We start from the raw sequence: 15,807 nt of genomic DNA, 5'->3' as shown, positions 1-15,807 counted from the left end.
CCAATGTTGAGATGGACCTTGACAGGCTTCTCTACCAATTCTACCACATATCTCACCATAGCCCACATAGTTCCCACTCACAAATAAGTTAAAAGAATAGAAAAGATTTGGATTACAACTTGGGAAAGTCACCATTTTTACAGGAAGATTAAAATAGAAAGCTATTATCTAAATGACACGAGATTGCAGAGCTCTGAGGTGCAGTAAGATTTGAGTGTCCTAGTGCACGAGTGTACTTGGAACACAGGTACAGCAACTAATTAAAACGTTTATAGAAAATTATCATTCATCATGAAAAGAATTAAATACAAAAGTTGAGGTTATACTTCAATTATACAGGAACTGATGAGACACCACATCTGAAATATTGAGCACAGTAATGTTTTCCTATTTATGAAAAGATGTAAATGCATTGGAAGAAGTTCAGAAAAGGTTGACCTGGAATGGTGGTAGGTTATCTTATGAGTAAATTTTGGACAGACTAGGCTTGTATTCACTGAAATTTCAAAGACTAATGGTGATGTATTTAAACTAACAAATGATATGGACAAAGTTAACTCTGCAATCTTACTTTAAATCAAATGGAGGGGTTTTTAGCTGAAGATTCAAAACTCATAAAAGATAATGTTAGCACAAGTATCAGGTGGATCTTCAGAATTCAGTGAGTGACCAGCAACGTGGAATGAACCTCTGAACAGAGCACGGGAGCAAAATGCTTGGTATCTTTTAAGAAGTGGTTAAATGCAGCAATGGAGAAGGTGAAAAGAACATAGGCTTCTTCTGTGCTGAATGCATCTTGACATTAGGAAGTCCTCTGAAGTATTCTGAATCAGCAAAGGTTGTGAAATTTTAATTTCAGAATTATACTAAAAACTATTCATAGCTTTGACTCAAGAACCTGATATAAACGTAGTTGGGCTGTCAGGAAAGCTCTGTGCTTGCCCAATTAGTTAAAAGCCCAGTCTTTGAAACTTCTTCAACCTCAACATTAAATTTATAAATGGAACCCCTACTTGGTCCTCTTCTTCCCAATGCTGAAGTTAATTGTGGCATAATAACAGAGAGCAGGTTGAAAAGCAATCTTAGGTCTTCCTGCTTTGTAAAAACTAGTGTCAGTAGCATGGTACCTACAATAACAGAGATTTCCAGCAATGACAATTTTAACACCAGATGGTGAAAACTGATTAAAATTGTAACTGTGCATACCATAAAATGACCTCAAAGGCCAGGATAGAGAGTGAAACTGTACCAGAGGTCACATTTGAAATACATCCACTATAAGTTAATACGACAGCAAAGTTGATCAGTGTTGCTATGGTTGTCCATGTCGCATAAACAGCCAGTCCATTCTGTATCTACAAATTAGGTAATAGACATTCATTGAAAGGAGTCAGTCTCAGTAAAACAATTAAATATTTTCCATAAGGCCAGCTGAACTGGAAAAGAAGACGCTATACTCTGTGATGTTAAAATGCTTAAGGTAAAATTGAAACTTGTATCCTGAATGCAATCACTTTTTATGTCTGTCAAACATACACTGTTGTATATATACTTTGTTTTTCACCTTTAAGGTTTCCATGTGCACTATGTATACAATGTTGTGACTTTGCTTGATAGTTGACCTGTACTGAGTTGCAAGTTGCACACACAGAGAAATCTGTCAGTTTGTGACAGTGTCTGCTTCATAACTCAATATATGGTTTATTGTTTAAAACAAACTAACCCATGATGTGAGCACTGCTGCCTCACTGCACCAGGGTCCCAGGTTCGATTCCAGCCTCGGGTGACTGTCTGTGTGGAGTTTGCACATCCTCCCCATGTCTGTGTGGATTTCCTCCGAGTGCTCCGTTTTTCTCCCACAGTCCAAAGGTGTGCAGGTCAGGTGAATTGGCCATGTTAAATTACCCATAGTGTTAGATGCATTAGTCAGAGGGGAATGGGACTGGTTGGATTACTCTTCGCAGGGTCGGTGTGGACTTGTTAGGCCGAATGGCCTGTTTCCGCACTGCAGGTAATCTAATCTAATCTAAAAAAGTTAAGCAATCCCTGATGACCAACTGATTATTAGACCATTATAAATAATATCACAAACAACAGCTATGAAATTAATTGCCAGTAATGCCATGGCAGATAAACTCATCACATGGTTTTTGAGCAATCCCTTTGTTCTTTGTATGGACATTACTCATTTAAAAGAAACAGATTAATGACTATGTTAAAGTAATGAATGGCAGAATTTCATACAAACGTGGTAAGCATTTGCTATTGATGGCAGTAATTTGCAGGTTGAAAGAATCCCATCAAAGCACTTTCTCCCTTCAAAGAAGTCAGGCTGTTGGCAGGCCCCTTATGAAAGGAATTCAAAGCTGCCTTGCAATTAAATCTGATAAATATACTAGGAATGAGTTGTAGCCTCATATAGTATGGAAACAGACGCTTCAGTTTAACTCATCCACGCCTCAGGATATCCCAATCTGACCTAGTCCCATTTGCCAGCATTTGACCCATAGCCTTCTCATCCCTTCTCAGACCCATCCACACACCTTTTAAATGTTGTGAATAGATTTTTGAGATTTGCTGGATTCACAACAGTGTTTCCAAGCCCCTTAGCCACCTTCAGGCTAAAATCCAGGTCCAAGTGTCTGCCAAGCCTAACATACGCTATCATATCTACTGCTTTGAGTTTCTTTTTACATGTTGAATATTGACATATGAACATTTTTCAATTCAATACCTCTCTAGGGCATTTTTTAAGAAAATAACCATGAATTTCCTTCGCAGTGCCCTAATTACCCTAAGGCATGTCACACCAGCTCCCAGCTTGATATTTTAACAGCTGAGATAGTAATTCTTCATTTATTTTTCTCAGCAACTCTCCAATATTGAATAACATATATCTTATAGATTCTAACGCTTATCCAATCACTGCCTCAAACTCTCTCTTACCCTGCTGTAATCCCTCCATTGCTGTTGGCTGTACTTCCAAATGCCTACGTCCTCCCAAGCTTGGGAATTCAATCCTATTCATTTCCTCCCTCCTCAGTATTCAAGGGCCCAAACACACCTTCCAGTCAATCTAGTCTACTTCATTCACTACTCACAATGTGGTCTCCTCTACATTGAGGAGACAAAGCTTAGATTGGATGACTGCTTTGCAGAACACTTATGATCTGTCCACAAAAAAGACCCTGAGCTTCCTGTTACCTGCCACTTCAACACATCACTTTGTTCCCTGGCCAACATCCCTGTCTCAGGCTTGTTGCAGTGCTCTGGTGAAACTCAGCACAAGCTGGAAGAACAGCGCCTCATTTTCTGCTTTGGAACTCTACACCTTAATGGACTCAATATTGAGTTCAATTTTAGGGCTTGAGCCACTTTCTCCCATGTCTTTAACCCAACCCCCCCACACCCCAGGCTTTGTTATCACATATAATGCTATTACATGTAAATCATTGTTAGCCACTAGGAGTCCCCTGCCATTCTTCTAGGCTGACCGTTATCTACTCCTTTATCTGCCCAACTGTTTTGGTCTCTCTTTTGGTTCTATCTCCACCCATTATTTACTCCTTACCCTTGTATCTTCTTCATAAAAAACAACTTTTTCCTAGCTACCATTAGTTCTGAGAAAGGGTCACTAGATCCGAAATGTTAACCGTGATTTCTCTCCACAGATGCTGCCTGACCTGATGAGTTTTTCCAGCAATTTCTGTATTTGTTTTTGTTGGAGAAACTCAGAAGATTGGGCTGAATTTGTGAAGAGAGAAATACTTTATATTTCAAGTACAGCATGACTCTTTTTCCGAACTCAGCTGATCCGGTTATTTCTCGCGCAGATATATTGAACCAATAATAAGCATTTTTCCATTCCATCTTAATAAACTTTGTCTTTTCAAATTGATGTTCCATAAACACATACCAGTATTCTGACAAGCCACATATCAATCTTTCGATACTTTTGCATCCATGGGAGCTGAGTATGTAGCGCACGATAAGTAAAGAATAAAGCCACGTAATTGGTGAAAACAATCAAAGCAAGGAAAGCGAGTGCAGGAATAATGTACCTGAAATAAAGGGAAAAAACAGATCAAACACTGATATGGAAAGCAGCTGAGGAAAATGAAACTCAATGGGAGAAGTAACATTTACATAGTCGGTGCAACATTTTTTTTAGAAGCAGGTCTACATTCACCCTGTTTGTTTATAATAGCGACACTGCTATACTTAATATTGGGTCTGTTCCATACACAAATGGGTTCCAATTCTCCTGCTTCATTTTTTAATAAAAGGAAGAAGGAATGAGTCTGCCTCCTCTACATATTTAAACTCGAATCTTCTGCTCTGAAGACCATATTGCTTAAAATTCAAATTCATAGTTCTGGATTGGGATATAAGTTCAAATTGCACATGAAAAAGACCTACAGCAATCTTCCTTTTTGAAAAAATGAATCTCATACAAGAAACTAAGCTCGTAGTTTCCTCTTAGCTGATTATTCAACTGTTTTACATTACTTTCTAAAACTCTGCCCTTCCTGGCATATGGTCCCACAAGATCTAGTTTTCCATAATCGCTGTCAAAGTTAGACTCCAAATACTGAGTCCAGTTTTGGGCACCATGCTTTATGAAAAATGCCTCAATTTTCAAAGTCTGTGGAAGAGACAAACTGGAATATCATTAGCGATGAGTAGCTTCAGTCATGTGGGAAGACTAAAGTTGTGATTAACCTTCCCAGCACTAAGACAGACAAACACTGATTTCAAAAGGTGTTCAAAGTTTTCAGGGGGTCAATAAAAAGTATATAGGACAAAACTGTTTCCATTGGCAAGTGGGTTGGTAACCAGAAAAGACAGATGTAAAGAAATTGGCAGATGGAACTAAGAGAGGTATTTATTTTTCCCTTTCAGAATTGTTACCAAAGGTGTGCTATGGATCCTCCATTCCTTCAAGGTCTGGCTCATTTTATGCAGTCACTTTTTTGTCTGTTTAAATATACCAATAATAAATTAAAAGCAGTGTTGGAAATACTCAGCAGGTCTGGTGGCACCATCAAAGAGGAAAACAAAGTTAACATTTTAAATTGACTCTGATGTAGAATGTTTTCTTTATTTATTTGTAGGATGTGGGCATCGCTGGCTGGCCAGCATTTATTACCCATCCCAAGTTTCCCATGAGCGGGTGCTAGTGAACTGCCTTCTTGAACTGCTGCAGTCCACCTGTTGTGGTTTCATACATAATGTCGCTTGGGAGGGAATTCCAGGATTTTGACCCAGCGACAGTGAAGGTATGGGGATATATTTCTAAAGTTGATGAGTGGCTTGGAGGGGAACTTTCAGTTGGCAGTGTTCCCATATATCAGCTGCCTTGCCCTTTTAGATAGTGTCATGTGTTTGGAAGGTGTTGTCTGAGGATCTCTGGTGAATTTCTGTAGTGCTTCTTGTAGATAGTAACATACTGCTGTTACTGAGCATCGGTGGTGAAGGGAGTGAATGCTTGAGGAAGTGGTGTCAATGAAGCGGGTTGATTTGTCCTGCTTGGTGTCCAGCTTTTTGAGTGTTGTTGGAGCTGTGCTCATATCGGCAAGGGGGTAGGATACCATCACACTCCTGACTTCTGCCTTGTAGATGATGGATACGCTTTGGGAGATCAGGAGGTATGTTACTCGCCACAGTATCCTCAGCTTCCGAACTGCTCTTGTAGCCACTGTGTTTATGTGGCAGGTCCAGATGAGTTTCTTGTTAATGGTAACACCAAGGATCTTGGTAATGGGGATTTCAGTGATGGTAGCACCATTGAATGTCATGAACTGATGGTTAGATTGTTTCTTATTGCTGATGGTCATAGCCTGGCATTTGTGTGGCATGTATGTTATTTGCTACTTTTCAGTCCAAGTCTGGATATTATCCAGATCTTGTTGCATTTGAACATTGTTATGACACGGGGTAAACTCTCCTGCTTAATGTAAAGCAGCAACACAGAAAAGATTTATCCTCTGCAGCAATCTGTGAAAATTCAAGAGGCCAAGATCTAATTAAAGTAAAAATTAACAAATTTATTTCTTAAAGTAGAACAGAGAATAATTAACTAACAACTATTTACAACTCCTTCCCCTAACCTATCTTTTACCTTCCCTTCTACAATACTAGTCCGATAAAATCCCCGATTACAAGTTACAAAACAAAACTTATCTCAAAACTAGGCTTCTTTCGGTTCTTCTCTGAATTTTGGTCTTCTTTTCTTCTTGGGGATTCTGCTTCATAGGTTACTGATCGATAAAGGTACCTTTAAGACAGCTATTTTTCTGGGCAGTGTACAGATATCATTGGCTTGGCAGTTCTCCTCTCAACTGTTCAATGTTCCCAAGTCTTATACTCCCAGAACTTGGGATTGTGTCATTGGCTTTTAAGATTGTCAATATACTAAATTCAAACTTGATTGGAATTTGGTTTTTTTGGGGTATAATTTAAACTGATTGGCTGAATTTGAATTTGTATTTTATTGTCTCATAGCAACTTAGCCAGTGCTATCAGTTCTGAACCAAATCTTACATTGTATTTTATTGAGAACACTTGGTGCTATCACTGTTAGCTTTTAACTCTTTAAAGGTACAGTAAACCCACATCTTCATAACAGCATGGACTGACTGCCTTGGTATCTGAGGAATCACAAATGGTGCTGAACATTGCGCAATAACCAGCGAACATTCCCATTTTTGACCTTATGATGGCGGGAAGGTCATTGATGAGTAGCTGGGGACACTGCCCTAGGCCATAAGACCATAAGACATAGGAACAGAAATTAGACCATTCAGCCCATCAAGTCTGCTCTGCCATTCAATCATGGATGATAAGTTTCTCAACCACATTCTCCTGCTTAGAACATAGAACATTACAGTGCAGTACAGGCCCTTTGGCCCTTGATGTTGCACCGACCTATGAAACCAATCTGAAGCCCATCTAACCTTCACTATTCCATTATCATCCATATATTTATCCAATGACCATTTAAATGCCCTTAAGGCTGGCAAGTCTACTACTGCTGCAGGCAGGGCATACTATGCCCTTACTACTCTCTGAGTAAAGAAACTACATATGACATCTATCCTATATCTATCACCACTCAACTTAAAGCTATGTCCCATCATGCTAGCCATCACCATCCGAGGAAAAAGGCTCTCACTGTCCACCCTATCTAATCCTCTGATCATCTTGTATGTCTCTATTAAGTCACCTCTTAACCTTCTTCTCTCTAATGAAAACAGCCTCAAGTCCCTCAGCCTTTCCTCATAAGGCCTTCCCTCCATACCAGGCAATTTCCTGGTAAATCTCCTCTGAACCCTTTCCAATTCTTCTACATCCTCCCTATAATTTGGCAACCACAACCGTATGCAATACTCCAAGTGTGGCTGCACCAACGTTTTGTACAGCTGCAACATGACCTCATGGCTCCGAAACTCAATCCCTCTACCAAAGGAACATGACATACCATACACCTTCCTAACAACCCTATCAACTGTGTGGCAACTTTCATGGATCTATGCACATGGACACTGAGATCTCTTTAGCCCAGTACTCTGTATTCCTGTTACACCTTCCAAAATGAATCACATCACACGTTTCAGCATTAAACTCCATTTGCCACCTCTCAGCCCAGCTTTTCAATGTCCCTCTGTAACCTGCAACATCCTTCCACTTTACTGAAGCCCACAGACACTACATTAATTGCTTTACCCTCATCCACTTACCTTGGTCACTTTCTCAAAGAACTCAATAAGGTTTATGAGGCATGACCTACCCATCACAAAACCATGTTGACTATCCCTAATCAAATTATTCCTTTCTAGATTATTATAAATCTTATCTCTTGTAACCTTTTCCAATACTTTACCCACAAATGAAGTAAGGCTCACTGGTCTATAATTACCTGGGTCATCTCTACTGCCCTTCTTGAACAAGGGGACAACATTTGCAATCCTCCAGTCTTCTGGCACTATTCCTGTTGACAATGATGACATAAGGATCAAAGCCAAAGGCTGTGCAATATCCTTCCTAGACTACCACAGAATCCTAGGATAAATCCCATCCAGCCCAGGGGACTTATCTATTTTCACACTTTCCAAAATTGCTAACACCTCCTTTTGCGAACGTCAATCCGGTCTAGTCAAATAGCCTGTATCTCAGTATTCTCCTCAACAATGCTGTCTTTTTCCTGTGTGAATATTGGCGAAAAATATACATATAGTGCCTCTTTTATCTCCTTGGACTCCACGCACAACTTCCCACTACTGTCCATTACTGGCTCTAATCTTACTCCAGTCATTCTTTTATTCCTGACATACCAATAGAAAGCTTTAGGGTTTTCCTTGGTCCTATCTACCAAAGACTTCTCATGTCCCCTCCTGGTTCTTCTTCCTCCGCATAACTCTTGATCTGCTTGACACTCAAGAACTTATCTATCTCAGTCTTAAATATACTCAATGACCTGGCCTCCACAGCCTTCTATGGTAATGAATTTCATAGATTCGCCATTCTCTGGGTGATAATGTTTCTCTTTATCTCCATTCTAAAAGGTCTTCCCTTTACTCTAAGGCTGTACCCTCGAGTCCTATTCTCTCCTAACAATGGACACATCTTCCCAACATCTACTCTGTCCAGGCCATTCAGGATTCTGTATGGTTCAATTAGATCTCTCCTTATCCATTGAGTATACACCTAAGTCCTCAAATATCATTCGCATGTTAAGCTTTTCATTCCTGGGACCATCTCGTGAACCTCCTCTGAACACGCTCCAGGGCCAGTACATCCTTCCTGAGATATGCGTACAATACACCAAATGTGGTTTGATCAGAGCCTCAGAAGTACATCCCTGCTTTTATATTCTAGTCCTCTCAAAATAAATGCCATAATTGCATTTGCCTTCCTAAGTACTGACTCAACCTGCAAGTTTACCTTGAGAGAATCCTGGACTAGAACTCCCAAGTCTCGTTGCACTTCAGACTTCTGAATTTTCTTCCCAGTTATAAAATAGTCCATGTCTCTACTCTTCCTACCAAAGTGCACGACCTCATACTTTCCCACATTGTACTCCATCTGCCACTTCTTTGCACACTCTCCTAAATTGTCCAATTCCTTCTGCAGCCTCCTCACCTATATGTCCCTCTACCTATCTTTGTATTGTCTGCAAACTTAGCCAAAATGCCCTCAGTTCCTTCATCTAGATAATTAATGTATGGAGTGAAAAATTGTGGTCCCAACACTGAGCCTTGTGGAACACCACTTGTCACCAGCTGCCATCCTGAAAAGGGCCCTTTAATCCCCATTCTCTGCTTTCTGCCAGTCAAGCTTCTATCCATGCTAGCCCCTTGCCTCTGACACCATAGGCTCTTACCTTACTCAGTAGCCTCCTGTGTGGCACCTTGTCAAAGGCCTTCTTGAAGTCCAAGTCGGTAACATCCATTGGCTCTCCTTGATCTAACCTGCTCGTTCCTGCCTCAAAGAATTCTCAAAGATTTGTCAGGCATGACTTCTCCTTGATGAAACCATGTTAACTTTGCCCTATTTACCATACATTTCCATGTATTCAGAAATCTCAACCTTCACAATAGATTCCAGGATCTTATCTAAACCGAGGTTAGGCTAATCGGTCTGTAATTTTCCCTCTTCTGCCATACTCCCTTTTTAAACAGAGGCATCACATTAGTGATTTTACACTTCTATGGGACCCTTTCTGATTCTACTGATTCCTGAAAGATCATCACTAATGCGTCCACTATCTCTTCAGCTATTTCTCTTCGAACTCTGTGTGTAGTCCATCTGATCCAGATGACTTATCCATTTTCAGGCCATTCAGTTTTTCTAGCATCATCTCCTTGGTGATGGCCACCATACTCAGCTCTGCCCCCTCACGCTCTTGAATTTTTCATGTCTTCTACCGTGAAGACTGATGCAAAGTAATTGTTCAGTTCCTTAGCCATTTTCTTGTTCCTCACTACTATATCTCCAGCATCATTTTCCAGTGGCCCAAAGTCCACTTTTGCCTCACTTCTGCTCTTTATATGTATAAACAAACTCTTATAGTCTTCCTTTATATTACTGGCTAGCATACTCTCATATTTAATCTTCTCCCTCCTTACTTATTTTTTTGATGCCCTCTGATGGTCTTTGTCAGCTTCCCAATCCTCTGGTTTCCCACTGCCCTTCACCACATTATATGCTTTTTCATTCACTTTTATGCTTTCCCTGACTTCCCTAGTCAGTCTTGGTTGCCTCATCCTCCCTGTTCCATGCTTCTTTTTCTGAGGGATGAATCTCTGCTGTGTCTCCTGAATTACTCCCAGAAACTCCTGCCATTGCTGTTCCACTGTCTCTCCCGCTGGCTCCTCTCCCAATCAGTTCTCTTCATCTCCTTCCTCATGCCTCTGTAGTTGCCTTTATTCAGCTGCAATGCCATTACCTCTGATTCTATTTTCTTCTTCTCAAATTGCAGAGTAAATTCAATCACATTATAATGACTGCCTCAAAAGGGTTCCTTCACCTTAAACTCCCTTATCAAGTCTAACTCATTGCACAACACTAAATCCAGTATTGCCTGTTCCCTAGTGGGCTCCACCACAAGCTGTTCCAAAAAAACCATTCGCAGTCATTCCACAAATTCCTTTCCTTGCAATCCACTACCAACCTGATTTTTCCAGTCCACCTGCATATTGAAAGCCCCTATGATCACTGTAACTTTGCCTTTCCTAATAATTTTTTCTATCTTCTGGTGTACCTTATGCCCCAGCTCCTGACTACTGTTTGGAGACCCGTACGTAACTCCAACTATGTTTTTTTTCACTTTTGCTGTTCCTCAATTCTCCCCACACAGATTCTACACCATATGACTGTACTTTAATTCTTAGTATTGATTTAATATCATTTCTTACTAACAAGGCAACCTCATCTCCACTGCCCACCTACCTATCTTCTCAATAGGATGCATATCCTTGTATATTCAGCTCCCAATCCTGAGCCCCTTGCAGTCACGTCTCCGTGATGCCCATCTAATGTCACACCTGCCAATTTTGATCTGTGCCAACAAGCTCATTTACCTTATTCCTTAAACTGCGTGCATTCAGATCTAACATCTTCAGTCATATATTAATCATCGCTCTTCTCATTGTTATTCGTTTGTCCAGTGTACTTGAAGTTTGATTGCTAACCATTTCCATACACTTTGTCCTATTTGTGTCTGTGCTGAAGATTTTAATAACCTCTCCTGACTTCAAGCTTTCTAATTTCTTCTGTAACTGAGCACTCCACTCCCCCTTACCCATTTAGTTTAAATCCCTGTCTACAGCCCAAGTGATACTGTTCGCTAGGATTCTGGTCCCAACATGGTTCACATGAAGACCGTTCCATCAGAACATGTCCCTTCTTCCCCAGCACTGGTGCTCTGAGGAACTCATGCAGAGATGTTCAAGAGATCAGACGACTGACCTCCAACAATCAGAACCATTTTGCTATGTGCCAATATGACTGCAACCAGCTGAACGTTTGACCCCTGATACCCATTGATTTGCTAGGGTGCCTTGATGCCAGACCTGGTGAAAAGTTGCCTTGCTGTCAATGGCTATCTCTCTCACCTCACTTCTGGAATTTAGCTCTTTTGTCCATGTTTGAATCAAGACGGTGATAAGATTAGGAGCTGAGTGGCCCTGGTGGAGCCACTGTTGATTTCTTCCATCATTTTATTGATATAACTATTATGTCCATAACTTCCTGTGATATTATCAATTTGAATCACCACATTCCCCTGCATCACCTGCTTCCTGGGTGGTGTCCATTTACTGTCTCATCTGCAAGACATCGCTTCTCAGTGTACTGCACTGAAGTGTCAGCTTGCATTTGTACAAATCCTTGAACCCAGAGCCTTCTGACTCAAAGTCAAGGCAGCCACGATAAGAACATAATGAGAACTAAACAAAATCAAGACACGTCAAGTCAGTAGCACAACAAAGGTATACATACTGTAATGTCTAGTCCAGCAAATTCCAGCATCTTGGTAGAATATTAACACACTCTGCCATATTCAAAACGACAGCATTTACTACAAGAATAATCATGGCAATCTTACTGAATGTGATTGAAGTAGCTTTCTGTCACTTACTCTCTATCCCAAAGAAAAAGCCAACCTATGTTCAAAAGATTGTTTGTAATCCAAATGATGTAAAAAGGGCACGGTAGTATGGAAGGCATCCATGTAAGGGCACTCCTGTGTGAATACATATTAAGAAGAAACAAATTAATAACAATAGTGCATTTGTTTGTAAGACTGGAAAAATCAAAATATACTAAGGAATAAGTTGCCATTAGACAGCACCTTATACACCCTCCAGGAGACTACCCCACCTTCCTTGCTTTTCTACTTGACACTCTTATTAATAAAGGGTAAAAACAATGACTGCAGATGCTGGAAACCAGATTCTGGATCAGTGGTACTGGAAGAGCACAGTAATTCAGGCAGCATCCAACGAGCGTCGGATGCTGCCTGAATTGCTGTGCTCTTCCAGCACCACTGATCCAGACTCTTATTAATAAAGCCCAGCATTCCATGTTTTGTTAGACTCTCCACCTACCCTGCCACTTTCACTGATTTTTAATATTTACCCCTGACCGTCCAGATAAAGAGCATTCTTGATTGAGTTTTTTGAAGAAGTAACAAAGAAGATTAATGAGGGCAGAGCAGTAGATGTGATCTATATGGACGTCAGTAAGGCGTTCGACAAGGTTCCCCATGGGAGACTGATTAGCAAGGTCAAATCTCATGGAATAAAGGGAGAACTAGCCATTTGGATACAGAACTGGCTCAAAGGTAGAAGACAGAGGGTGGTGGTGGAGGATTGTTTTTCAGACTGCAGGCCTGTGACCAATGGAGTGCCACAAGGATCAGTGCTGGGTCCTCTACTTTTTGTCATTTACATAAATGATTTGGATGCGAGCATAACAGGTATAGTTAGTAAGTTTGCAGATGACACTAAAATTGGAGGTGTAGTGGACAGCGAAGAGAGTTACCTCAGATTACAACAGGATCTGGACCAGATGGGCCAATGGGCTGAGAAGTGGCAGATGGAGTTTAATTCAGATAAGTGCGAGATGCTGCCTTTTGGGAAAGCAAATCTTAGCAGGAGTTATACACTTAATGGTCAGGTCCTAGGGAGTGTTGCTGAACAAAGAGACCTTGGAGTGCAGGTTCATAGCTCCTGGAAAATGGAGTCGCAGGTCAATAGGATAGTGAAGAAGGCGTTTGGTCTGCTTTCCTTCATTGGTCAGAGTATTGAGTACAGGAGTTGGGAGGTCATGTTGCGGCTATGCAGGACATTGGTTAGACCACTGTTGGAATATTGCATGCAATTCTGGTCTCCTTCCTATCGGAAAGATATTGTGAAACTTGAAACGGTTCAGAAAAGATTTACAAGGATTTTGCCAGGATAGGAGGATTTGAGCTACAGGGAGAGGCTGAACATGCTGGGGCTGTTTTCCCTGGAGCGTCGGAGGCTGAGTGGTGACCTTATTGAGGTTTACAAAATTATGAGGGGCATGGATAGGATAAATAGACAAAGTCTTTTCCCTGGGATTGGGGAGTCCAGAACTAGAGGGCATAGTTTAGGATGAGAGGGGAAAGATAAAGAAGAGACCTAAGGGGCAACTTTTTCACGCAGTGGGTGGTACGTGTATGGAATGAGCTGCCAGAGGATGTGGTGGAGGCTGGTACAATTGCAACCTTTAAGAGGCACTTGGATGGGTATATGAATAGGAAGGGTTTGTAGGAATATGGGCCGGGTGCTGGCAGGTGGGACTAGATTGGGTTGGGATATCTGGTCGGCATGGACAGGTTGGACCAAAGGGTCTGTTTCTATGCTGTACATCTCTATGACTCTATTCAGCCCATCAAGCCTGCACCCTGAACTCCCACCCTATCTCCATAACCTCACATTTACCTTGGTTAATCCATTTCGTGTGCATATCCCTGTGGCTATGAGACAATTTAGCATGGCCAATCCACCTCTCACATAGCTTTGGACTGTGGGAGGACACTGGAACACCCAGCAGAAACCCACTCAGAGATAAGATGCACTCTTCATATACTGAGTCACCGAAGGCTTTGATCAAACTCAGGTCCCAGGTACTGTAAGGCAGCAGTGCCAACCACTGTGTCATCATGCCACCTTTATTTGTAGCCTTTATTTCAATTACATCTTCCTATTCTTTCAATAAACTGAGTCCTTCACATTTATCTGTAGTGAACTTTATCTGTCAATTGTCTGCCCATTCCTCCACCTGTGTTATGACCTTTTGAAGTCTATCAATATTCTCCCTACGGTATACTATACTTCCAAGTTTTGAGTCCATCCACATTAGCACACAAACTATTATCTAACTACAACAGAATGCACGACTCTAACATGGGAATTGAATCATATTTGTTTACCCTGGTGCCCTTATTCATTTACTTTTAATTCCTTTTTTTTAAATTACAAAATAGGTAACTGGTGTCATTGGTTGATAACATTTATCTTTGTGCTCTTGATTTAGCTGCAGACTGCATATGGTCTTGACTTTCATTTAATATTTAATTGGTGATTATGTTAGTTGAAGGAAACTAAAATGTCCACAATCTGCAGCCAATCTACGATTCTACAATTACACTTTACATCTGCAGTAATTTTTATTCCATTATATTCTTAACAGCTAGTGGAATGACCTGACCAATTGCCTCACTCTACAAGTGCTAATACGATTCACTGATTTTGGAAAATGGGTCTCAGGAACAGGAGTGGGTCATTTTGACATTCGAGCCTGTCAAATGATTGGTCTAGTTGCGGTCTTAGTTCTACTTTCCCATCTACCCTGAACCCTCACCCTGATTCCCTTAACCCTCATTCCTTGGTCTAACAGAAATCTAACTCAGCCCTGAATGAGTTCAACAGCTCAATCTACACTGAGGGGAGGAATCTTATTCTAGACTGCATCCCCAATTTCTAGACTCCCTCACAATGAAAAACATCCTTTCAGACTGTTAAGTTCCCTCAACATATTATAGATCTCAATAAAGATGACACCTTATTCCTCTGAACATACAATAGGTAAATGCCCAGCGTGTTCATGGTGAAATAACATTTTCATTACAGGAATAAATCACATTAGTAAGTGTTTAAAAAAACTGTGGACTGAAATGAGTGGACTAGGTTGTTTTAAAATCAATGTTTGATTCTGTGATCACGCATTTGCAGACACTGTGTGAACAACTCTTTGAACAAGAATTAGTTGGAGCTAAGTTTGCAGATAACACCAAAATTGGAGGTGTAGTGGACAGCAAAGAAGGTTACCTCCCATTACAGTGGGATCTTGATCAGATGGGCCAATGGGCTGAGGAGTGGCAGATGGAGTTTATTTTAGATAACTGCGAGATGCTTCATTTTGGGAAAGCAAATCTTAGCAGAACTTATACACTTCATGGTAAGGTCCTAGGGAGTGTTGCTGAACAAAGAGACCTTGGAGTGCAGGTTCATAGCTCCTTGTAAGTAGAGTCGCAGGTAAATAGGATAGTGAAGAACTCTTTGAACAAGAATTAGTTGGAGCTACGTTTGTAGATGACAGCAAAATTGGAAGTGTAGTGGACAGTGAAGGTTACCTCAGATTACAATGGGATCTTGATCTGATGGGCCAATTGACTCATGGAAGAAGGTGTTTGGTATGCTTTCCTTTATTGGTCAGAGTATTGAGTACAGAACATTGGTTAGGCCATTTTTGGAATATTGCGTGCAATTCTGGTCT

General features: G+C 40.8%; 1 protein-coding gene across 3 annotated transcripts in view; it reads right to left on the bottom strand.

The window, feature by feature from the left end:
* Positions 1-15,807, bottom strand: part of LOC122549130 (uncharacterized) — a 49,361-nt gene that overhangs the window by 9,492 nt on the left and 24,062 nt on the right. For all 3 annotated transcript variants that reach the window (XM_043688448.2, XM_043688449.2, XM_087986300.1), the window contains 3 exons: positions 12,140-12,244; positions 3,917-4,061; positions 1,207-1,355 (listed from right to left, as the gene is read on the bottom strand). In XM_043688448.2, the coding sequence (XP_043544383.1) occupies positions 1,207-1,355; positions 3,917-4,061; positions 12,140-12,244 (399 nt within the window). The remainder of the gene's footprint in view (positions 1-1,206; positions 1,356-3,916; positions 4,062-12,139; positions 12,245-15,807) is intronic.

The sequence above is a fragment of the Chiloscyllium plagiosum genome, unplaced genomic scaffold, assembly GCF_037043375.1.
Source record: "Chiloscyllium plagiosum isolate Xiang-an unplaced genomic scaffold, Cpla_swu_hap1 HiC_scaffold_4, whole genome shotgun sequence".
NCBI classification, from domain to species: Eukaryota; Metazoa; Chordata; class Chondrichthyes; order Orectolobiformes; family Hemiscylliidae; genus Chiloscyllium; species Chiloscyllium plagiosum.
Note: the sequence above shows the minus strand (reverse complement) of the source record. Positions and strands in the feature narration are given on the sequence as shown.